Here is a 24,369-nt window from a genome sequence, read left to right as displayed (position 1 = left end):
CAGAACAACTCCCATAACTAGAGGTCAAACTGGCTACTGGGAACCCCACCCTCTACTGTATTCCTATTCATGACCTAGGACATGGATGAAGCCTGCTATCTTCAGAAAGGAGGGTGAAAAACTACCACTGAATCTCCTTGTGATGTGCCGGAGTACTGCTCAGATGTAAAAGGCCTCTCTGGCTAAAATAATACCTCCCTGTGGAGTGCCATGCATCAAAATTCATCTCTTTGTGCTGACTGTCACATTATTATTTCCACTTCCAAAGTAAGTAATTTTGTAATTTCCTTTCTCTAGTTCATAAATATTCACTAAACATCTACTTTCTACCAAAGTGTATACTATAGACTTTGGGGCTATAAAAGATTAATCAATCCAAAGATTATGTCCTCCAGTGGCTTACACTACAGGAGGTAAAAAGTAATTTGTAAGTCAAATACAGCGTATTAAAAAAAAAGTCTCCTAAATAGTGTGCATCTGGACTCTCTGCATGCCCCAACTTGACCTTCTAAAGAGCTGGGGCAGCCTGTCCCCATGTTAACGATCATGTTAGTATTATCTCTCTCTTTTCCAACCTATCACCTCCTCCCCTGAGATTACAGTACTATCAAGGTTTCTATTCTCTTTTATATGTCTACAATCACTACTTGAAATCTGAATGAATGAATAAAAGCAGGCCTAATTGTATCATACAATGCACATTGTTACATATTGTTATACTGCTTTTTCCACTTAGCAATATATTGTGTCTTTCCATATCAGTACATACATACATGCACTGTGATTTTCATGGGCTGCAAAGTAGTCCAATATATGAATGTAGTATTTAACCAATCCCTGACTGTTGAGCATTTGGGTTATTTTCCTTTTTGTCTCCTATCATAAATAATCCCTTAATGGAATAGTCAATTTCCACTCCCGCCAGGAACATATGAAAAATGAGTATTTCCCTATGTTCCTGCTAATAGATAAATATCCTCTCTCACGCTCGTCAACTGGATGGCTGAAAACTCGCATCTTCAGATTCTAATACAGCTTAGGTTGAGTGTTTCATACGTTTACTGACAGCCTTTCTTACCATTTCCAGTTCCTCTCTCAGGGCACAAATGGCTCTCTCCCGGCTGGACACCAATTCTTCCAAATACTGATACCGCAGTTTTTTTCTGGCCCGGCATTCTCTTGCACTCTGCCGGCTCCTCTCGAGTTTTGCCTTCAAGTCAATTTTGGCTGGCTTTCGACCACGTTTGCCGGGCTTCTTCACTTTACCTCCAACCACCTTAAGCAAGAAAAAGAAGTAGTCATTTTTTTCCTTAATTCTGAGTCTAGGAAAGAGACTGCGGCTGCATATTAGCAAGGAAAACATTTACAAATAAATAAATAGAGCCCATGGAACTAAGAAAGCACAGTCCCATCAAATGCCTTATGATTCTTTGCTTCATATTTTTTTCTGATACTTGTCACACCAAGAATGTGGAAGAAACAGTTTAAGTGTTCATTATTTCTTCTAACCTTTTTTTCATAATAAACTTTACACATCTTTATAGTAAGCTTTGGGCTTCCCTGGCGGCACAGACAGTAGAGAATCCTCCAGCAATGTGGGAGATGTAGGTTTGATCTCTGGGTTGGGAAGATCCCCTGGAGGAGGGCATGGCAATCCCCTTCAGTATTCTTGCCTGGAGAATTCCCATGGACAGAGGAGCCTGGCAGGCTACAGTCCATGGGGCTGTACGGAGTCGGACACGACTGAGCGACTAAGCACAGACTCACAGTAAACTTCCTGAACCACAAGCAGCTGGATAACAGAAAACTGCCATTAAATGTTTTGTTCACAAATGATTTTTATTAAGAAAGTCATAAGTAAACAAAAATCAGTATTGAAAATTGTAAGTTCAGTATGATCTCAATCTTAACAAAACAACACATAGAAGAAAGGATCTTAACCAAAGGTCAGTAAGGACTTCTCTGATAAGTGTGAGCAGAAAAAGCTTCTTTCTCATCTGTATTTTTAATTATTTTCAGTATTTATAATTAGAAAAATATAAAATTTATATTTAAAATTGTGTGTATATATAAATAAGTATGCATCCTAAGCAATTTGGCTCTCAATTCCCTCTTCAAATTTGTTGAGCCCAAAGGAACACACAGGAAGACCCTGGCATTTTCAGGATAATTCTCTCCTGCCATTAGACGTCTGTAATTATAACCCTGGATGTCTCAGGAGACTCTGCCTGCTCCCACTGGTGTCACAGACATCCTCTCAATACCCCTGCTATTCAGTTACCTGCACAGGCATGGTTTTTTGGTGACTGGCAAAGTAATCTAATCTTCTTCATTGTTTAGTTTTGGAGTTTCCCCAAGTTCTTACACAAGATGTAACTATGAGATAAAGGTAATGAATTTTAAAGTACATGAACCTGAACTTATACATCAAATGAATTTCCTTTAAAGGAGTCACTTTCAATGAATAAGCTTTCTCAGAAGCTGCTTTTGGAGCCAGTTTCTTACAGGCCACAACACAATATACCATATTACTTTCAATTGATACATTAGTCTTTAAATTCCCAAGCAATCTGATTGTCCACTTTGTTTATCCAATGAGGTTCCAAATGATGTCTAATTCTTTCTGAAGATTACCCTCAGAGAATAAAAATGTCACAACTTCAGTATACTGAAAGGAATATTACTGAGGCTTTAAAGGCAATTTTAAAAGAGAAGATGAAAAACTCAAACACTGGCAAATCACTGGACTAAAGGTAGAAGTCTTAACCAGGTAACAAAACTTAAAGGATCAATCTTCATTTGGATATAAAAACTCTGATATGTCTGTATGCTTGAAATCACTGTTAATACCATACACCAACAATGCCCAGTACCCTGTAAAGATAGATCATTACTTGGTATCACAGTTAGGTCAGGAAAACCAAACTTCATATGTGAATCAACTACATTTACCAAATCCAGTGTCATAATATGACAGCTAAGTATTGTATCTAGCATTTTATAGAGTGGCTCTGAAATGAGACTAAATACTCCGAGGCTCTTGGAAAAAAAATCCCTCTACCACCATCTTAAAAGCTAACTGCTTCAGTATTACTCCCAAATTAGTTTGAACTTTTCAAAAACTGGTCTTTTAAAGCTTTCCTATTCTTTATCATCACATTTTTTTAAAAATTTCAGTATAATAATATACAAGCCTGGGAACTTTTCTTCAGAGTCAAGTATACAATTAGCAATCGCAGGGTAACCAGTTGATCCAAGTATTACTATGGGCTAAATTTTAAATTAGGCTTATCAACTGTACAATTTTAATAAAGTACTTCGAAATATCCCTTCATTAAAACAAACTATATTTGCTATTGATAGTTTTTAAAAAGCAATATATTTACAGCCTAAACCCATGTCCTTAGTGAAATAAATGGTAATCACATCTTTTCTTTATATAGTAAAATGAGTCATCAATCACACACCATTACAAACCAGTACCTTCATATACTACTTTTTAAAAAAATTTTTTTTATATTGCTGTTTTTAATTAATTAATTAATTCAGGAATGGAATTCAGGAATGGCACCTTTGAGAAGTCAGAAGGACATAGTGTACTGCACAAAATTCACTGATTTTTTTTTTACACAAACTTAGTGTAGTCATAAAAATCAAACAAAAGGTATAACCCTTTGTTTAGTTTTCACGGAAGTAAAATATTTAAATTGCAACTATTTCCTTTTTTTAATTAGAAAGGCACAGTAAATAAACCCAGGGTTCCTGCACTTTATGTCATCTGTAAAATTACATTTAAGACCATATAACCACCACTTCTCTAGCTTAATTTTTCCTCAGTAATAAACTGAAATTCTGGCTTTTGGTGCCAGCTAAAATCTGATTAGTGTACCAGTTTTCAAGAGAGTCAAGCACATCACAGGATTATAGTAAATCTTAAGTAAAATGATGTATGAAAGGACTTTGTTTAAAAAAGGAAGGGATTATTATCATACAAATGCAGGTTAGTATAACAGTTGCCTTAAAAACTGAACTTTACATATTTCATAAGCCGTAAGTTAATTAGAAATGAGGAACCAGGAACTAAAACTGAAATCAACCCCACAAATTCCTTAAATATGTCTGAAACAAAAGTTAGTCTTATCAATGTTTCTTAAAATTTTCATAAACTCAAAGGCAACCACATACTCTCTCGTTCTCTGAGGAAGCACATTAATGTGGCTAAATAAAAGTACTAATTTTTGTGCACAACACCAACTCCAAAGAAAATTATTAAAATAACTCCCCAATTTAACTTTTTTTTCTGTTCTAATGTTACTTCTACTAACATAGAGCCACATAAAAGTTCAAACAGCTGTTTTTAAAACAGTGTACTTCTTTATCCACCATCCATTTTGCCTCCTCTTCCTCCCCAAGACACATTTGTGAGCTCAGGACAGAAGGTCCGAGGGGAAACCCTCACAAGTCCTGTGTCCCTAACACCCAGCGTTAAGAAAAGCAACCTGCTGGCCAATGACATTTCCTGCCCTGCACAGCAAACTTACTTCACAAAGGAGCATATTAGGGATGTTAGATTTTAGTTTCGTGTTGCATGTGCTCAGTCACATCTGACTCTTTGCAACCTCACAGACTGTAGCCCGCCAGGCTCCTCTGTCCATGGAATTTTCCAGGCAAGAATACTGGAGTGGGTTGCCATTCCCTTCTCCAGGGGATCTTCCTGGCTCAGAGACTGAACCCACATCTCTTGTGTTGCCTGCACTGGCAGGCGGATTCTTTACCACTGCGCATTCTTTACCACCTAGGGTTTCACAATGAGTTCACAATAAATGTTTAATAAATATGACAGATAAAACACAAAAGACAGACTTCCCTGGCAGTCCAGTGGTTAAGACTTCACACTTACAATGCAGGGCGTGTGGGTCTGATCCCCGGTGAGGGAACTAACATCCTACATGCCACGCAGCCAAAAAATATATTAAAAAATAAATAAAAATTTTAAAAAACCACAGAAGACATTCCTAAGTAACCAATGAGTCATAGAAGAGATCACAAGGGAAATCAGAAAAATACTTTGAGATGAATGAAAAGGAAAATACAACATACCAAAACTTATAAGATACAGCTAAAGCAGTGCTCAGAAGTAGCTACAAACACCTAAATTAAGAAAGATTTTAAAGTCAACAACCTAACTTTTTACCATAAGAAACGAGAAAAAAGAAGAGCAAATTAAACTCAAAACAAGTTGATGGAAAGAAATAATAAATATCAGAGTAGAGATAAATAAAACAGAGAATGAAAAAACAATAGAAAAAAACAATCAATAAAACCAAAACTTGGTGCTTCAAAAAGAACAAAATTGACAAACCTTTAGCCAGACTGATAAGAGAGAACGTTCAAAACCCTAAACTCAAGACTGAAAGAAAAGACATCACTATTACCTTTACCAAAGTAAAAATGATTACAAGAGAAGACTATGAAAAATTGTATGCCAAAAAATCAGATAACCTAGTAGAAATGGACAAATTTCTAGAAAGATACAAAGTAGCAAGAGTGACTCAAAAGGAATAAAAAATCTAAAAAGACTTATGACAAATAAAGAGACTGAAAGAGTAATCAAAAAACTTCCCATAATGACAAGTCCAGGTCCACGTGACTTCACTGGTAAATTACCAAGCATTTAAAGAATTAACACTAATTCTTTACAAACCCTTCCAAAAAAAGAAGAGGAAAGAACATACCAAGTTCATCCAATGAGCCAAAATTAGCCTGATACAAAAAACCAAGATATTATAAGAAAACTATAGGCCAACATGTCTTAAGAATATAGATGGAAAAATCTTCAATAAAATACTAGCAAACCAAATCTAACAGCATATAAAGAGGATTATACACCGTAACTGGGTGATTTATCCCAGGAATAAGGTTGGTTTAACAACTGAAAATCAATTAGTGTAATACACCATATCAATAGGAGAAAAGACAAAAATTACATGTTCATCTCAATAGACTCAGTAAAAGCACTTGACAAATCCAACATCCTTATATGATTAAAAAAAATAAACCTTCAAAAAACTAGGAATAGAAGGAAACTTCAACCTGGTAAAGGGCATCTATGAAACAAACACCCACAGCCAACATCATGTAAAGGTGAAAGACTGAATTCTTTCTCCAAAGATCAGAAACAAAACAAGGATTCTGTCCTCTCCAGTCACGTCTATTCAACATCGTGTTGGAGGTTCTAGCCATAGCAATCAAGAAAAAGAGAGAAGGCATTCAGGTTATAAAGGAAAATAAAATTATTTCTATTTGAGGGTGACATGATCTTACATACAGAAAATTCTAAGGAATCTGCAAAAAAAACTATTAGAACTCATGAGTTGAACAAGGTTGCAAGATACAAGATCAACGTAAAAATATCAGTTGTGTTTCTACACACAATAAACAAGCTGAAAATGAAATTATGGAAACATTCCATTTAGAATAGCATCAAAAATAATAAAATATTTAGGAATAAATTTAATATAAGAACTGCAAGACTTGTATACTGAAAACCACAAAAACCTCTCTAAGAAATTAAATGATATAATAAAGACATTCCATGTTAATGGGTTGGTAGACTTAATACTGTTAAGATGAGTACTCCCCATACTCAGCTACAGATTCAAAACAATTTCTATTAAAATTCCAGCTGACTTTTTGCATAAACTGACAAGATACTCCTAAAATTCATATGGAAATACAATGGGCCCAAAATAGCCAAAGCAATCTTTTAAAAGAACAAAGGCAGAGGACTCCCACTTTCTGATTTTGAAACTTATTAGAAGCAATAGGAATCAAGACAGTGTGGTACTGGCACAAGGACAGACATACAGATCAATGGAAAAGAACTGTAAATCACATGTAAGAGACATATCCAGAATATAACACTCACAGTCAACAATAAAAAGATAAATAATCCAATTAGAATGTGGGCAAAATATGTGAACAGACATTTCTCCAAAGATATATGCCAATAAACATATGAAAAAATGCTTAATGTCATTAGGGAAATGTGAATCAAAATCATGAGACACCTCTTTAAACCCACTATGATGGCTATGTAATCAAAAGGATAGCCAAGAACAAGTACTGGTACAGATGTGGAGAAATGGAACCTTCATACATGGTTGATGGGAATGTAAAATGGTGGCCACTTTGGAAAACAGTTTGCAAGTTCTTCCAAAATATTAAACATAAAATTACCATATGACTCAGCAATTCTATGTCTTGTTTTATATCTCCAAAAGAAATGAAAACATATGTCCACATAAGAAATTGTACACAGATGTTCAGGGCACCATCAGTCATGATGGGTAAAAAATGGAAAGCACCCAAATGTGCAAAGGTTGATGAATGGGTAGCAAAATGTGGTGGATCCAAACAGTGGAATGTTGTTCAGCCATACAAGGGAATGAAGAAGTGCTGATACATGGTAAAACATGACTGAACCTTGAAAACATGCCAAGAGAAAGAAGTGGAAATACAAAAGGCTGTATGATTCCATTTACACAGACTGTCTAGAACAGGCAATGTATAGCAACAGGAAGTAGATCTGTGGTTGCTTAAGGCTGAGAAGGGGAGGGAGAGAATAGGGAGTGACTGCTAAAGGGCTTTTTGTTTGTTTTTTAAATTAATGGATTGTTTTTAAGATCTGTTTTCAGTTTTTAAGAAAATTCAGCAGAAAGTACAGAGAGTTCCCATATATCCTCTCTCTCTCTCTCTGCCCACACAGTTTCCTCTATTAACATCCTGCATTAGCATGGTACATTTGTTACAACTGATGAGCCTCATGTTGGTATTAATAAGTAAAGTCCATAGTTTACTTAAGAGTTCACTCTCTGTGTTGTATAATTCTATGGGTTCTGACAAATGCATCATGTCGTGTATCTGCCACCGCAGTATCATACAGAATATTTCCACTGCCCCAAAATCTCCTGCACTCAACCTATTCCTCCCTCCTTCCCTTGAAACCTTGGCAAGCACTGACCTTTATTACTATCTCTATAGTTTTGCCTTTTCCAGAATGTCACGCAGTGGAGTCATATAGTATGTAGTATGTAACCTTATTCAAACTGGCTACTTTCACTTAACAATATGTATTTAAGCTCCTTCACACCTTTTTGGAGCTTACTAATGTGTTTCTTTTTAATCACTAAATAATATGAGTAACTCCATTATATGGATATACCTCAGTTTATTTATAAGGGATTCTTTGGGGGTGATGAAAACATTCTAGAATTTTCAACAGACAGTGGTGATCACTGCAAACTCTGAATACACTAAAAAAAAAATCACAGAATTGTATATTTGTAAAGGATGAATTTTATAGTACGGGCTATTTTTTAAAATGACATGAACCTTAGAGAACAGAAAACAGCAGCAAAGGAAGAATGAAGGTGCCAAAGAGACACAAGCAGATGAAGAGGAAAAAAAACGTGACAGGGGTGGAGGGTTTGAGCACAAACCTCCTAATTTATCAGTTTATTTTTTTTTTAATTTTTATTAGTTGGAGGCTAATTACTTTACATCATTACAGTAGTTTTTGTTATACATTGATATGAATTAGCCTAATTTATGAGTTTAAAAAGGCTGAAAAATAAGATAAAACTGCTGCATTTAAGCAAGAAGGAGGGAGGGCCTGACGCCACCGGCTCCCCAGTCAGTAGGTTTAATTTCCGTAGAAAGAGGAGGCATGATTTAGGTGCAAGTCTTTCAGGGGCTTCTTCAAAGGAGGAAGACTCCAGTGTCCAGAGGAGGTCTTACTCCAAAGATTTTTGTGTCATTTACTTTCAGTGTTTTTAGAACAAACAACAAAAACAAATTCAGAGCCAACTCAGGGTGTTCAGGGAGACAGCACTCATTCTCTCCGCCGACAAGCCCTAACCCTAACCCTAATAATGTGGCAGCTCACATTATTTCACACCACTGGAGGGGAACACTGTTATCCTCACCTTTTTCAGGTAAGGAGGGGAAAATTCATTTCTTTATTCAACAACCATTTATTGAGCACTCACTTTGCCCCAAACACTGTCAAACTCTAGAAATGTTAATACAAGAAGATAGAGTCCTTACCTTTAATGTATTTTGACTCGTGAAAAGCAGAAGACATGTAATAACATTATTAAGGGCAGGATATCAGAATACACAAAGGTGCTGCTGGTAAGGGGATGCGCATGCATGCGTGCATGTGCGAGCATGTGCGTGCACACACCAACACGCACAGTGATCTCTTTATTTCATGGATGACCTAAATTTTTAAATTTATTTTTTATTGAAGGATAATTGCTTTACAGAACTTTGTTGTTTTCTGTCAAACCTCAACCTGATCAGCCCTAGGTATACATATATCCCCTCTCCTTTGAACCTCCCTCCCATCTCTCTCCATCCCACCCCTCTAGGTTGATACAGAGCCCCTGTTTGAGTTTGTTAGCCATACAGCAAATTCCTGTTGGCTGTCTATTTTTCATATGGTAATGTAAGTTTCCATGTTACTCTTTCCATACAGCTCACCCTTTCCTCCCCTCTCCCCATGTCCACAAGTCTGTTCTCTATGTCTGTCTGTCCACTGCTGCCCTGTAAGTAAATTCTTCAGTACCACTTTTCTAGATTCCATATATACGCGTTCAGTTCAGTTGCCCAGTCCTGTCCGACTCTTTGTGACCCCATGAATCGCAGCATGCCAGGCCTCCCTGTCCATCACCAATTCCTGGAGTCTACCCAAACTCATGTCCATCGAGTCGGTGATGCCATCCAGCCATCTCATCCTCTGTCTTCCCCTTCTCCTCCTGCCCCCAATCCTTCCCAGCATTAGGGTCTTTTCCAATGAGTCAGCTCTCCGCATCAGGTGGCCAAAGTACTGGAGTTCCAGCTTCAACATCAGTCCTTCTAATGAACACCCAGGACTGATCTCCTTCAGGATGGACTGGCTGGATCTCCGTGTAGTCCAAGGGACTCTCAAGAGTCTTCTCCAACACCACAGTTCAAAAGCATCAATTCTTTGGCACTCAGCTTTCTTCACTGTCCAACTCTCACATCCATACACGACTACTGGAAAAACCACAGCCTTGACTAGACAGACCTTTGTTGACAAAGTAATGTCTCTGCTTTTAAATATGCTATCCAAGTTGATCATAACTTTCCTTCCAAGGAGTCAGCGTCTTTTAATTTCATGGCTGCAATCACCATCTGCAGTGATTTTGGAGCCCCCAAAAATAAAGTCTGACACTGTTTCCTCATCTATTTGCCATGAAGTGATGGGACCAGATGCCATGATCTTAGTTTTCTGAATGTTGAGCTTTAATCCAACTTTTTCACTATATGCGTTAGAGTATGATATTTAACTTTCTCTTTCTGACTGACTTCACTCTGTATAATAGGTTCTAGGTTCATTCACTTCATTAGAACTGACTCAAAGGTGGTGTTCCCTTTTATGGCTGAGTAATATTCCATTGTGTATATGTACCACAACTTCTTTATCCATTCATCTGTTGATGGACATCTAGGTTGCTTCCATGTTCTAGCTATCATAAACAGTGTTTCAGTGAACAATGGGATACATGTGTCATTTTCAATTTTGGTTTCCTCAGGACATATGCCTAGAAGTGGGATTGCTGGGTCATATGGTGGTTTTATTCTGAGTTTTTTAAGGACTCTCCATACTGTCTTTCATAGCAGTTGGATCAATTTACATTCTCACCAACAGTGCAAGAGCATTCCCTTTTCTCCATACCCTCTCCAGCATTTACTGTTAGTAGACTTTTTGATGATGGCCATTCTGACTGGTGTGAGGTGATATTTCATTGTAGTTTTGATTTGCATTTTCCTAATAATGAGTGATGTTGAGCATCTTTCCATGTGTTTTTTAGCCATCTGTATGTCTTCTTTGGAGAAATGTCTGTTTAGGTCTTTTCCCCCCTTTTTGATTGGGTTGTTTGTTTTTCTGGTATTGAGTTATATGAGCTGCCTATGTATTTTAGAAATTAATCCTTTGTCAGTTGTTTCATTTGCTATGATTTTCTCCCATTTTGAGGGTTGTCTTTTCACCTTGCTTATAGTTTCCTTTGCTGTGCAAAAGCTTTTAAGTTTATTAATCAGGTCCTACTTGTTTACTTTTGTTTTTATTACTGTTACTCTAGGAGGTGGGTCACAGAGGATCTTGCTTTGATTTATGTCATCGAGTGTTCTGCCTATGTTTTCTCCTAAGAGTTTTATAGTTTCTGCTCTTACATTTAGGTCTTTAATCCATTTTGAGTTTATCTTTGTGTATGGTGTTAGGAAGTGTTCTAATTACATTCTTTTACATGTAGCTGTCCAGTTTTCCCAGCACTACTTATTGAAGAGATTGTCTTTGCCCCATTGTATATTCTTGCCTCCTTTGTCAAATATAAGGTACCCATAGGTACATGGCTTTATTTCTGGGCTTTCTATCTTGTTCCATAGCATGGATGACCTAATTTTAGTCCAAAGATTTTCAACATCAGAGCAGAGCCTAGAACCCAAGTTCCCTGATTAGCATCACAGCAGCTTGTCACAAGATGACTATCATCAAGCATGACTATTTCCCTTCTAGATTCCCAGGCAGGATTCATTAACCTGTACACATACTTCCCTGACAAGACTCTCAAACTGACAGAAGCTTTATGTGCACTGCTATATTAATGCTAAATAGTCACTCATTTAATGACTGGATTCATTTAATCCAACTCACTAGTCACTTGATGGGGGGCAGTGGTGAGGAGGTTAACTAACAAATGTTTTCACTTTATGCTTCTTTGATATTTCCCTCAACTCTCCATGCCCACTCACTGAAGTCACGCCAGTTTACTCCTTTACAAAATCCCTGATTTAGTTCTTCTTTTCTATTCTTCCTACATCACTACCCTACTTACAGACTACTACCACAGGTTCCTGGCAGGTCTCTCTTCCATGTCTCCATGTCTATCCTTAACTTCCTTGGTTAATCTATCTTACAAAGAACTTCCAAATTAACTTTTCGTTTCTGCTTATTAAAATAACTTTAGTGTGTTTTTCTTTATTGTGAAAAAGTAATACCTAATCATTATAGAATGAATAAACTTTAAGTCCCCTAGATCTTCATGACCCAGATAATCACGATGGTGTGATCACTCACCTAGAGCCAGACATACTGGAATGTGAAGTCAACTGGGTCTTGGGAAGTATCACTACGAACAAAGTTAGTGGAGGTGATAGAATTCCCAGTTGAGCTATTTCAAATCCTAAAAGATGATGCTGTGAAAGTACTGCACTCAATATTTCAGCAAATTTGGAAAACACAGCAGTGGCCACAGGACTGGAAAAGGTCAGTTTTCATTCCAATCCCAAAGAAAGGGAATGCTAAAGAATGCTCAAACTACCACACAACTGCACTCATCTCACACACAAGTAAAGTAATGCTCAAAATTCTCCAAGCCAGGCTTCAGCAATATGTGAACCGTGACCTTCCAGATGTTCAAGCTGGATTTAGAAAAGGCAGAGGAACCAGAGATCAAATTGCCAACATCCGCTGGATCATCGAAAAAGCAAGAGAGTTCCAGAAAAACATCTATTTCTGCTTTATTGACTATGCCAAAGCCTTTGACTGTATAAAGTGAAGTCACTCAGTCGTGTCCGACTCTTTGCAACCCCATGGACTGTAACCCACCAGGCTCCTCCGTCCATGGGGTTCTCCAGGCAAGAATACTGGAGTGGGTTGCCACTTCCTTCTCCAGGGGATCTTCCAGACCCAAGGATCGAACCCAGGTCTCCTGCATTGCGGGCAGACACTTTAACCTCTGAGCTACCAGGGAAGCCCACTGCGTGGATCACAATAAACTGTGGAAAAATCTTGAAAGAGAGGGAATACCAGACCACCTGACCTGCCTCTTGAGAAACCTGTATGCAGGTCAGGAAGTAACAGTAAGAACTGGACACAGAACAAAAGACTGGTTCCAAATAGGAAAAGGAGTATGTCAAGGCTGTATATTTTCACCCTGCTTGTTTAACTTATATGCAGAGTACATCATGAGAAATGCTGGGCTGGAAGAAGCACAAGCTGGAATCAAGATTGCCGGGAAAAATATCAATAACCTCAGATAGCAGATGACACCACCCTTATGGTAGAAAGTGAAGAAGAACTAAAGAGCCTCTTGATGAAAGTGAAAGAGGAGAGCGAAAAAGTTGGCTTAAAGCTCAACATTCAGAAAACTAAGATCATGGCATCTAGTCACATCACTTCACAGCAAATAGATGGGGAAATAGTGGCAACAGTGGCTGATTTTATTTTGGGGGGCTCCAAAATCACCGCAGATGGTGACTGCAGCCATGAAATTAAAAGATGCTTACTCCTTGGAAGGAAAGTTATGACCAACCTAGACAGCATATTATAAAGCAGAGACATGACTTTGTCAACAAAGGCCCATCTAGTCAAGGCTATGGTTTTTCCAGTAGTCACATATGACTATAAAGAAAGCTGAGTGCCGAAAAATTGATGCTTTTGAACTGTGGTGTTGGAGAAGACTCTTGAGAGTCCCTTGGTGCAAGGAGATCCAATTAGTCCCACCTAAAGGAGATCAGTCCTGGGTGTTCATTGGAAGGACTGATGTTGAAGCTGAAACTCCAATACTTGGCCACCTGCGAAAAACTGACTCATCTGAAAAGACCCTGATGTTGGAAAAGATTGAAGGCAGGAGGAGAAGGAGAGGACAGAGGATGAGATGGTTAGATGGCATCGCTGACTCAATGGCCATGAGTTTGAGTAAACTCCAGGAGTTGGTGATGGACAGGGAGGCCTGGCGTGCTGTGGTTCACGGGGTCGTAAAGAGTCAGACACGACTGAATGGAGCTGAACTGAACTGAGGCTGTGTCTCTTTGCAGCTCAAGAAAAGACCTCTGGCTCAGCTCTGCTTACTAGGTCACCAAATCCAGTTTCCTGTGGCTGCTGTAACCATTACCACAAACTTGGTGGCTGAAAACAATAGCCATGTATTCTCTCTGTTCTTGGCAGGACTGCACTCCCTCTAGAGGCCCTAAGGGAGAAGTCATCCTTTGCCGCTTGCAGGTGTCGTGCTGGCCGTGAGCATTCCTTCATCTGCAGCCACATCAGTCCAATCACTGCCTCTGTGGTCACATTGCCTCCACATCTGTCTCTCAAATCTCCCTCGGCCTCACTCTTAGGAGGACATTTATCACTGGATTTACAGCTCACTCAAGAGAATCCAAGGTAAACGCATCCCCTCAAATCCTTAACTAAATCACATCTGGGGCCATGTAATATTCCCTCTTTATCCATATAAGGTGATATTCACAGGTCCCAGGGGTTAGCACATGGATATACCTTTCTAGAGGCCACCCTTCAGCATGCTACATCCAGGGTCCCACTCACCAAGCTATTTTTCTCTTTCATTTACCCCAGCAAGTCATGCCAGTGTCCTTAGGGACCTCACCCTGTCCCCTGCATTCCTACTTGTCCTCACCAATTCTCTAAATGTTCCCTCTTCACACCGCCCACCCCCACCTCATCATCCAAACCAGCAAATACTAAGCTTTCTTTGGTTACAGTCAGCCCTGGCCCCCTTTCTGCAAAGCTCTTGCTGACAATCACCTCTGTCCACACGTTACTTTTCTTCTCCATATTTCTGGAACATACAGTCAATATCACACTGAGTTGTATGTTATGGTGGCCTCACGGATTTAAGTTCTGTCACCTTCAAGTGATGTGAGCACCTTGGGCACAGAAGCTGTGTTCTCTATTTCTTCTCCAGTCCCCACTGCATCTGGCCCAGAGCCAGGCATTTATTCAAAGACTGATGACTGAATGAATAAATGCAAAGAAAAATTAACAATATTTTGCAATTTAAAGTGGTATTACTATGACCACCACTACCACCAGCTTATAAAAGTTGTAAAATTTTAAAAAAAAAAAAAGAGAAAAAAGAAAACCAAACCTCTCTCATAAGGGATATAAAATCTGAAAAACCAATCAATAACTTACTATTTTACCACCCCTCTTGCACTTACTTCCATCCTAATGCTCTAATTCTTAAGGCAACTCATAAAAGTTTCAAGTTGTTAAGTGTATGAGAACTACTGTATTTACATGAAGTGGTAGCATCAGCTCCAGCTAAGAAGGAAAATAGCATGAAAGCCTGTTTCACTTTTCTTTTGAAAACATAAAGTGAAACCTTATCTGCCATCGATTAAAGAAAAATAAGACAGGTATGACTGTGACCAACCACTGAGCTTTACCACTTTAAAGAAAAAAAACAAGCAGCTACACTTTCATTTGGGGTTAAGGCTCCTTTGACTTCCTTCACAGCTGTTGTTCAGGCTTTTTCTCTTTTATTTACCAGCTCTTCAGAAAGAGAGAAAGTCTAATCCCATCTTCCTGCTGCTAACCTCTCTGCCAGGTTTTCTAGTCAACAGAGGAGAAACAAGATAAAGCAGGCATTTCTTTTTTTAAAAAAAACAGGCATTTCTGACTGAGCGTTCACCCCTGACTCTCCTTGCCTAACCCTTAATCCTCCCCTCCCCTTGCTGTTAACTGTTTGAAGCTAAATGTAATACCATTATACATATATTTTAGCAATCCTCAAAACTGTTACGGACTGACTCAGTAACAGTGGTCTGTAGGCATATCTCATTTCATTGTGCTTCACTTTACTGCATTTGTTTTGTTTTTTTACAAATTGAAGGTTTATGGTAACTCTGCACTGTCAGATGATGGTTAGCATTTTTCAGCAATGATGTACTTTTTTTTATTTTAAGAGATCATGCTATTGTATATTTAACAGACTACCGTCTAGTGTAGACGTAACTTTTATACGCACTGGGAAACCGAACAATTCGTGAGGCTTGCTTTATTGTGATATTCGCTTTACTGCAGTCGCCTGCACACCGTAGTCAACCGTCTTTGCTTCCTTCCCACCCACTCTTCCTCAACCACTACATTTTGGCCTCGGCGCCATCACTCTGTCAAAGCTTCTCTTGCTAGGTTCACAAACAACCTCCTGCTTTTGAAATTCAGTGGATTCTTTTTCCCTACTTCCTTTAGATGGAATAATAATCTTTTTTTTTTTGGTGGATCTCCTATATCACTAACCTCTTCTTTTCAGTTTATTTTGTTGAATCCTATTCCTCCACCTCTTCTGATCATTTTAGAGTCTGCCAGGGTTCTGTCTCTTTAGCTCTCTCTCCTGTCCACCTTCTTCATCCTTCAAGGATTTTATGCATGCTGCATACATCTACATTCTAACAGTCTCTAGCATCGTCTTCAGCTCAGGTCTTTCTTGTGAGCAGTGTAACCAAGCTGGTGAGGAGTCACATAGAACAAGCATTTATTTTGAACCCATTATGTACTGTTTTTTTTTTTTCTAATACATGTAACATTTAATTCTTACACTAACTCAGTAAGGTTAACACATCTATTTTATAGGTAAAGAAATACAGTTCTGATCATCTGTTCAACATAAATCATAGCAATATTTTCATTGATCAGTTTCCCAAGGCAAAAGTCTCCCAAAATAAAAGCAAAAATAAACGAATGGCACTAATCAAACTTTAGAGCTTTTGCACAGCAAAGGAAGCAAAAAAAAAAAAAAAACAGCCTTCAGAATGGGAGAAAATACTTGCTAACAATACAAATGACAAGGGGTTACTATCCAAAATATATGAACAGTTCATATAACTCAATATCAAAAGGTAAACAATAAATGGGCTGAAGACCTAAAGGACACACAGATAGCCAACAGGGACATGAAAAGATGCTCAACATTGCTCACTGTTAAGAGAAATGCAAATCAAAACCACAATGAGGTGCTTACCTCACACCTGTCAGAATGGCTATCATCAAAAAATCTACAAGTAATAAATACTGGAGAGGGTCTAGGAAAAAAGGGAACCGTTGGTGGGTAGGTAAATTGGTACAGTTACTATGGAAAATAGTATGGTGGTTTCTTAAAAAAACAAAAGTAAAGCTATCATATGATCTGGCAACCCCACTCCTGGGTATATATTCAGAAAATAGGAAAACTCTGACTCAAAAAGATACATGCATCCCAATGATCATAGCAACAACACTATGAAAGTCCATAACCAAGACATGGAAATAACTCAGGTGCCCATCGACAGACTATTGGTTTAAGAAGATATAGTGTGTGTGTGTGTGTGTGTGTGTGCGTGTGTGTGTGTGTGTGTGTGATGGAATATATGTGTATGTTTTATATATATATAGTATATATATATATACATAATGGAATATTACTGTTATAAAAAAGAAAGAAATATTGCCATTTGCAGCAACATGGATGGACCTAGAGAATATTATACTTAGTGAAGTAAGTCAGAGAAAGACAAGTATTATATATTACTTAATGTAGAATCTAAAAAATAGTATACATCAATTAGCCTATATACAAAAAGAACCCCACCAGACTCACTGACAGAAAACAAACATGATTACCAAAGGGAGAAGGGAGGTGGGTAGGGATAAATTAGGACTACGAGATTAATAGATACACACTGTGTTTAGTTGCTTAGTTATGTCCAACTCTTTGTGACCCCATGGACTGTAGCCCACCAGGCTCCTCTGTCCATGGGGATTCTCCAGGCAAGAATACTAGAGTGGGTTGCCATGCCCTCCTCTGGGGGATCTTCCCAACCCAGGGATCAAACCCAGGTCTCCGACATTGCGGGCCATCTGATTCTTTACCATCTGAGCCACCAGGGACGCCCAGGAGTACTGGAGTCGGTAGCCTATCCCTTCTCCAGCGGATTCATCTGGATCTAGGAATGGAAACAGGGTCTCCTGCATTGCAGGTGGATTAAAATAAATAAGCAACAAGGATTTACTATATAGCACAGGGAACCATATGCAATATCTTGTAATAACCTAGAATGGAAAATACTCTGAAAATATATATAACTGAATCACTTTGATGTATACCTGAAACTAATACACTATTGTAAATCAACTATACTTTGATTTAAAAAATAATAATCTGTCCAAAATCATAATAGCTTGAAAGTGGTGGAAATCAGATTTCCCAAATTTCTTAGCTTAACTTGCCAAGCAAATCCTGATCAGGCTCCTGGTTATCTTTCCATCCTTGTCTCTGCCCACATCTCTACATTCCCCCCCCCACACCCACTCACCCTCCAACACATCTCTACTTGTGCCTTATGCTCAGCTCAGGGATCAGCAAACTTCAGCCCACCTGGTCAACTAAAGTCAGCCAGCTGCCTGTTTTGGAAAATAAAGTTTTATCAGAACACAGCCACACCCATTCATTATGTTCTGCTTATGGCTGCTTTCATGCTTCAATGGCAGAGTTGAGTAATTACAACAGAGATCACATGGCCCACAGATATTTACTGCTGCTGCTGCTAAGTCGCTTCAGTCGTGTCCGACTCTGTGCGACCCCAGAGATGGCAGCCCACCAGGCTCCCCCGTCCCAGGGATTCTCCAGGCAAGAACACTGCAGTGGGCTGCCATTTCCTTCTCTAACACGTGAAAGTGAAGTCGCTCAGTCGTGTCGGACTGGTAGCGACCCCATGGACTGCAGCCTACCAGGCCCTTCCTTCCCCAGGATTTTCCAGGCAAGAGGACTGGAGTGGGTTGCCATTGCCTTCTCTGACAGATATTTACTATCTGGCCCTATACAGAAAATCTCCCAACTCCTGCTCCAGCTTGCACCAAAATACTTATTTTTCAGTGCAATATGCTTTAGTATAGGATATTCCCTCTTTCCCATTTTCTGGGGCACTTCTATTCCTCCTAACAGATTCATGCCTCCTGTGTGAACCCATGTCTGACACACCCAGATAGGCATCCATTCTTGGTGCCCCCAAGACACTTTGATGTCACTGCCCTCATTTCTCACCTCACCACGCGGTAGTTATTTTTCTATATGTTTATCTAGTCCACTGAAACATCAGTTCCTGAGAATAATTATAAACTCTTACTCATCTCTGTATCTCTACTGTCCAGCACAATGTCTCGTACATATTAGGTGTCCAGCAAATGTTTGATGAGGAATGGAGAAATGAATAAATGAACAAACTTTTGTGAAAATCCTAAAGCACAAAATATTCTGAATAGGTTATTTAAACTTCAATTTCAACTGATATCTGTAGAGGTACCCCAATGTACACGGGACCTAGACAGGAAAAGGGGACACATTTAAAATGTTAACAAACTGTCGAGTTTGGCAAAGGAGCTGGTTCTTCTGGCTTGGTCTTGTTGAAGGCGTGGATGGAGCAGGAGGACAGAAAAGGCAGAAACTGTCTGAGCTCTGTCACTGCCCAAGGAGGGCAGTTCCAGCTGTAGCAAAGGCTGGCTAAGGGGCCAAGGAGAGGTACTTCAGAGGACACAGGACAGCTCTGGTTTGGTTTATTCACTCAGCCGTGTCTGACTCTTGTGACCCCATGGACTGCAGCCTACCAGTCTCCTCTGTCCATGCGATTTTCCAGGCAAGAGTACTGGAGCAGGCTTCCATTTCCTTCTCCAGGGGACCTTGCTGACCCAGGGATCGAAACTGGGCTTCCTGCATTGCAGGCAGATTCCTAACCAACTGAGTTCTGGGAACGTCAAAGAGATTTTTTGGCCAAGTAAAAATTTTTGTGAGAACCAGCACTACTCAGAACAACTGAATGGAACAAAGACCTAAGGGGTGAGGAAGGTATAAGGCATTTTACGATAACTGTGTGGCGCTCAGGTGGAAAGGAAGTATGCGGGACAACAGCAGCTCGTATCAGTATGCTGACGCCAGGGAGGGGCTCTCTCACCAGTCCCTCAAGTGGAAATTGATGCCCTAAACATCATATAGGGGATTATATTATACATTATATATTATAGCTAGGCTATGCAGAAATGTCATCATTTACCAGCTTTGTCTGTGGCAGGAACACAGCTGATCTAGGGTATTTCGAGTCACTCATACATTCATTTGATAAACATGAAAGTCAGATATAAAATTGGAAATAAGAACCCTCTTGATCAAAGCCCCTGAAAATGACTCCTTTCAATTTTCTTTATGATTGAATACCGCAGGTTAGAGAGAAGAGGCTTTCATTAAAAGCACTTTTCTCCAGTGGTGGACACATAGGTGGGCTCAAGAGACTACCATTCTCACACAATCTGACAGGTAAGAGCCATCTCACGTCCCGTTCCACTGTCCCTGTCCCCTTTGGGGGCATCGCTAAGAAAGGAGGGTAGTATGGGGGAAACATAGCTGCAAATATCACGCAAAAGCACATACCTAATAATGACTACAGTGAGCGTCTCAGGTGCCTGCTGCACTGTGCAAAAGACCAAGGACATCGCTGCCAGGTAATGTAACAATGATAACATTTCTGGGTGCCTAGTATGTGTTTACTCTGTACTTGATGCTTCATAAGCACAATCTCTGATCCTCAACAAAACCTGGGAAAAAGGCACTGACCATGTAACAGATAAAACAGAAGCCCAAAAAGGTTAACTCAGCCAAGTTTTTTTTTCCTTCCCAACTAGGTTAAGTAGAGATCTGCTCAATCAGAATTTGAGACCTGCTACTTAGCGCTTCCCCAAGCCCCCAGTCTTAGATGCCCACTATGTCTCTTGCTTTCTTTTCCCTGTTTGCTGTAGTCTGTATACTCTGGCTCAACAGAGCACATTGATGAATATTAATAAATCCCAGCTACACCTCGAGCAGTCTCCTTAATGCTTCTCTGCTCCAATTCCGCTCAGTCTTTGTGAACCAGCATTCTACGATGTAATGTACCAGGCACATTGCTAGACACTTGAGAGGCAAAGCTGCACCCGCCATTCCAATCTGTCCAACTCTGACTCCCCAAGAACAGACAGCAGAACATGGAGCGCTCTTGCAAACTCACTCATCACCACTGATGAAAACAACTCAGAATACAGAATCTTTATAAAGAGAATCATCACAGCATCATTCTATTTCCTGACCTGCTCATTCAAACACTGCTTCTCTCTAACTGCTGCTCCTGCCCCCTCTGTCCTCGTCCTGTTGCCCTGGCCTTGTCCCCGATTTGTCATCTTCTATGCTCTCACCGGCACAACCACACTTCCAAGCCCCAACCCTCGGCCTCCCTCCTGCAGCTTCCTTCAGCACCTAAGACTCCATCACCTATACATAATGGGAGGGAAAATGTGTTGTGTGTGTGAGCCTGTATGGATACACTGGGAGAACAATGCAACTCTGCTGGACTGTAACAATTAGACCACAGGGAGAGGCAGGATTGGGAGCCTTTTAAAAAGGCCATTTCATACCGCCTGACTCCTCAGAGAGCAGTCCAGTCTTGCACTACATGGCATTTAAATATTACTCATCCATAGCTTCGACATGTATTCAAAGTGAAAGTAGTGCATTCACAGAAGCACCATCCATCCAGACATCTGAAATGAACTTCCTTTTCCAAAATCATTAAAGAATAAAGAAACTGCTGGTTTCTAAATACTGTCTCGAAAACAATGAATTAGTAAAGAATGAGAACTGAATTCATTTTGCTTACCTATGAACCATCTAAGAAGTTACTTGTGAATAGTTATGAATAGTCTACTTGCGAAATTTAACCTCACTCTTTAGGCAAAACCATAACACCATATGCTCCACTACAGCTTGCTTGTTTTAGAAATAAGTTCTATGTGATTTTGTAGGCAGGTAAAATAACTCAAAATTCTATGTTTTTTCTTGAATTTATTTGAGATTACTGAAGACTTTGAGAAAGTTATTAAATATTTCAAAGGTTTGAAAAAGAAACAACCAAAAATTCTGTAGAATATACCATGAGAGTCTGCAACCAAGGAGACTAAAGACTATGTTAATTTGGCGTCCTTTCCCAGCCAGCCCTATCTAGGAAAGACAATGGATACAGTATCCAGATTTAATTTCAAAGTTAACACTGAACGATCAAGCTAGCAAAGACTGTTATGGAAAATTACCTTCTGATTTTTCTAGAAAAGTTTTAGAACTCCCTCTTTCTGACTTGGAAATCCCACTTCCTATTAGGAGGGCTTTACCCCTTTCCAAGTAAAGGTTCCTAGAGGTGAGTCCTACTTCCAGGGCAATGCCCTGGGCTGTCCCTGCTGTGACTTTTCTCAGAGCTTCCCACCGGAATAGGAAGAGGAGATAACGGAGAATAACACAAGCAGTACAGAGAAGATGGAAATTTTTTTCAGCCTCTCTGAGGATGTGTGAAACAAAAACTTAATAGCAGCAAAGTGTTACTGGTTAGGTGGAGGGGGAAAAGGTAACCAAACGAAGGAAAAAGCTCTCAAAAGCAGCATGCCAGAGATGGTGGAAAGTAAAGCAGAGGGAAGGAGTTATCTGCTTTGAAAACTGGCAAATTCTAGAGTCTGATGTCTTTAAAAAAAAAAACAACCAACTTTCTAAACATTCTAAAACATCAATAAACTGATGATCAACTAACTGAGCATCACTATCTTTACATGAATTAACCAATAATGAATACTGTCTGTGATCTTAACGTCGCAGGGATAAGTGACCAGGATAAGGGAAGGGGGCGTGGGGATAGATTAACAAGAAGGAATTCACTTCTTTTCTTGAAGAAGGCTTTCTGAGGTTAGATTCCAGGCTTTGGACGAATAGCAACAGGAGATTAGCAGAGTGTTCCAACCAACCACAGGAAAATAGCTCAGAGGGGGAGTGAACAGATTATATGAATGGGGCATTGAGTACGGGAGCCTGAGAAAAGGGGACGGTGTAGGGGAACAGGGCCGGTTCAGGCTGCCCTAGTTTAGGTCTCCGATGTGGAAAAAGGCTGGTTGGGGGCAACGGGAGGCACAAAGAAAAAGCACAGTAGTTTCTTCACTTATCTCGGGAGCACTAGGGTCTGCACCACCTGGAAAAGCTGACCAACAAGCTTGCCCTGAGTGATCTTTCCGGAGTGGGCCCTTGTAGGAAGAGCGCAGCCCGTTCCCTCAATTCTCGTCTGGGTACCTGGGGTCACAGCTGGAGGCGCAGGGGTGTCTGAGGCAGGTGTCTACTGGGTGCTGGGTGGACTACGGGGCTGAGGCTCAGCGGCGGGACGGGCACTTAGCGACAAGCAGGCGGCGGCGGCGGCTGCGCGTGCAAACCCCAGGACTTACCTTACTGTCATCCATCTCGGCAGACAGGCCGGCCCTCCCCCGGCTCCGCCGGCCTGGTCCGGCCCGGCCCCGCCCCGGGGGAAGAAGGGGATATGGTTCTGACCGCCTCCTCTCGCCTAACAGTTCGGTTCCCTGATGCCACAGTCACGGGGACGAGGGACCAGTTCAGGAACGGCAGAGCGGACCCTGGAGGCGGCCCACAACGCCTCCCTTCGCCGCTGCCGCCGCCTCCTCCTCCCCCTCCATGACAGGATCTGGCTGTGTTTACAGACGCCCTGGAGAGCAGCCCGGACCGGAGGGTGGGCTGGAGCCCGTCGCATGGATTGGCCCGCTCGGATGCCGTAGCACCTCAGCATTCTGGGGGTTGCAGTTTCCCTCGCCGCGGTCTCTGCGCGGTGGACCGGAAAGGAAACTACAATGTCCACAGAGCCTCAGCCAGGCGGCGTCCGTTTTCCTGCCGGGGAGCGCCGAGGGGGAGGGGCTGAAGCTAGGTTTCTCACAGTGCGGGCTCAGAAATGTTTGGGTCCCTGGTTTCCAGCGGCCTGAGGACCGGGAGGGGACCGTTGGGGCCTGCTAGAGGCAACCCTGAAGGACGGTCCCTGGGAGCAGGCCCTCCTCACGGACCCCGAGAAAACCATGAAGATTGCTTATTTTAAAAATTCAAAAACAACACCCCACCCTACCCACCCCAAAACAACAAAGAATGTGAAATAGTAAATGCTCTGGAAACCATTTGACAGTTCCTCCCAGTGTTAGATCATATGGTCAAAAATTCTACCGGAAATTACACCGTTTGTCCCCACGAAAACTTGCGCAGTAATGTTCTGTCCTAGAAGCGTTATTCATAATAGTCAACGAATGGGAACAACCCAAATGTTCAATGGTGGATGAACGGATAGGCCCATCCTGTATTTATATAAAAAGGAATATTATTCATGATAAATGAGGTTCTGATACCTGCTGCAATGTGGATGAGCCTTGAAAATACACTTAAGAATTAAAGAAGCAGGACACAAAGGGTCACATATGGTGGATTCCATTTAAATGAACTGTTCAGAATGGGTACCTTTAAAGAAACAAAAAGTTGGTGAGTGGTTGGCAGGGGCTGGGATTGGGGAATATGGTGGAGGTGGGGGGTGGGGGCCAGGAGTGGGGCGTTTATTGATGGGTATTGGGTTTCTTTTGAGGTGGTGAAACTGTTCTAAAATTGATTGTGATAGCTGCAC

The 24,369-nt window shown here is 40.5% G+C and overlaps 1 protein-coding gene and 1 long non-coding RNA gene across 3 annotated transcripts in view; one reads left to right on the top strand and one right to left on the bottom strand.

Annotated features, from left to right (window-relative positions):
• LOC139030595 (uncharacterized) lies at nucleotides 1-20,716 on the top strand. Its single transcript, XR_011482987.1, has 2 exons — nucleotides 1-267; nucleotides 20,081-20,716. It is a non-coding gene; the product is annotated as an uncharacterized lncRNA (long non-coding RNA).
• The window catches only part of CREBL2 (cAMP responsive element binding protein like 2), a 29,137-nt gene extending 5,667 nt beyond the window's left edge, over nucleotides 1-23,470 (bottom strand). The window contains exons 1-2 of one of the 2 annotated variants that reach the window (XM_020882704.2): nucleotides 23,144-23,470; nucleotides 1,079-1,276 (exon numbers count right to left, since the gene is read on the bottom strand). In XM_020882704.2, coding sequence (XP_020738363.1) covers nucleotides 1,079-1,276; nucleotides 23,144-23,158 — 213 coding nt within the window. In that variant the 5' untranslated portion in view covers nucleotides 23,159-23,470. The remainder of the gene's footprint in view (nucleotides 1-1,078; nucleotides 1,277-23,143) is intronic. The other variant, XM_020882705.2, reaches the window with a different exon arrangement.
• Between the last annotated feature and the right edge of the window lie 899 nt (nucleotides 23,471-24,369).

Source organism: Odocoileus virginianus, chromosome 23, assembly GCF_023699985.2.
Source record: "Odocoileus virginianus isolate 20LAN1187 ecotype Illinois chromosome 23, Ovbor_1.2, whole genome shotgun sequence".
NCBI classification, from domain to species: domain Eukaryota; kingdom Metazoa; phylum Chordata; class Mammalia; order Artiodactyla; family Cervidae; genus Odocoileus; species Odocoileus virginianus.
This window is presented reverse-complemented; position numbering and strand designations above follow the sequence as displayed.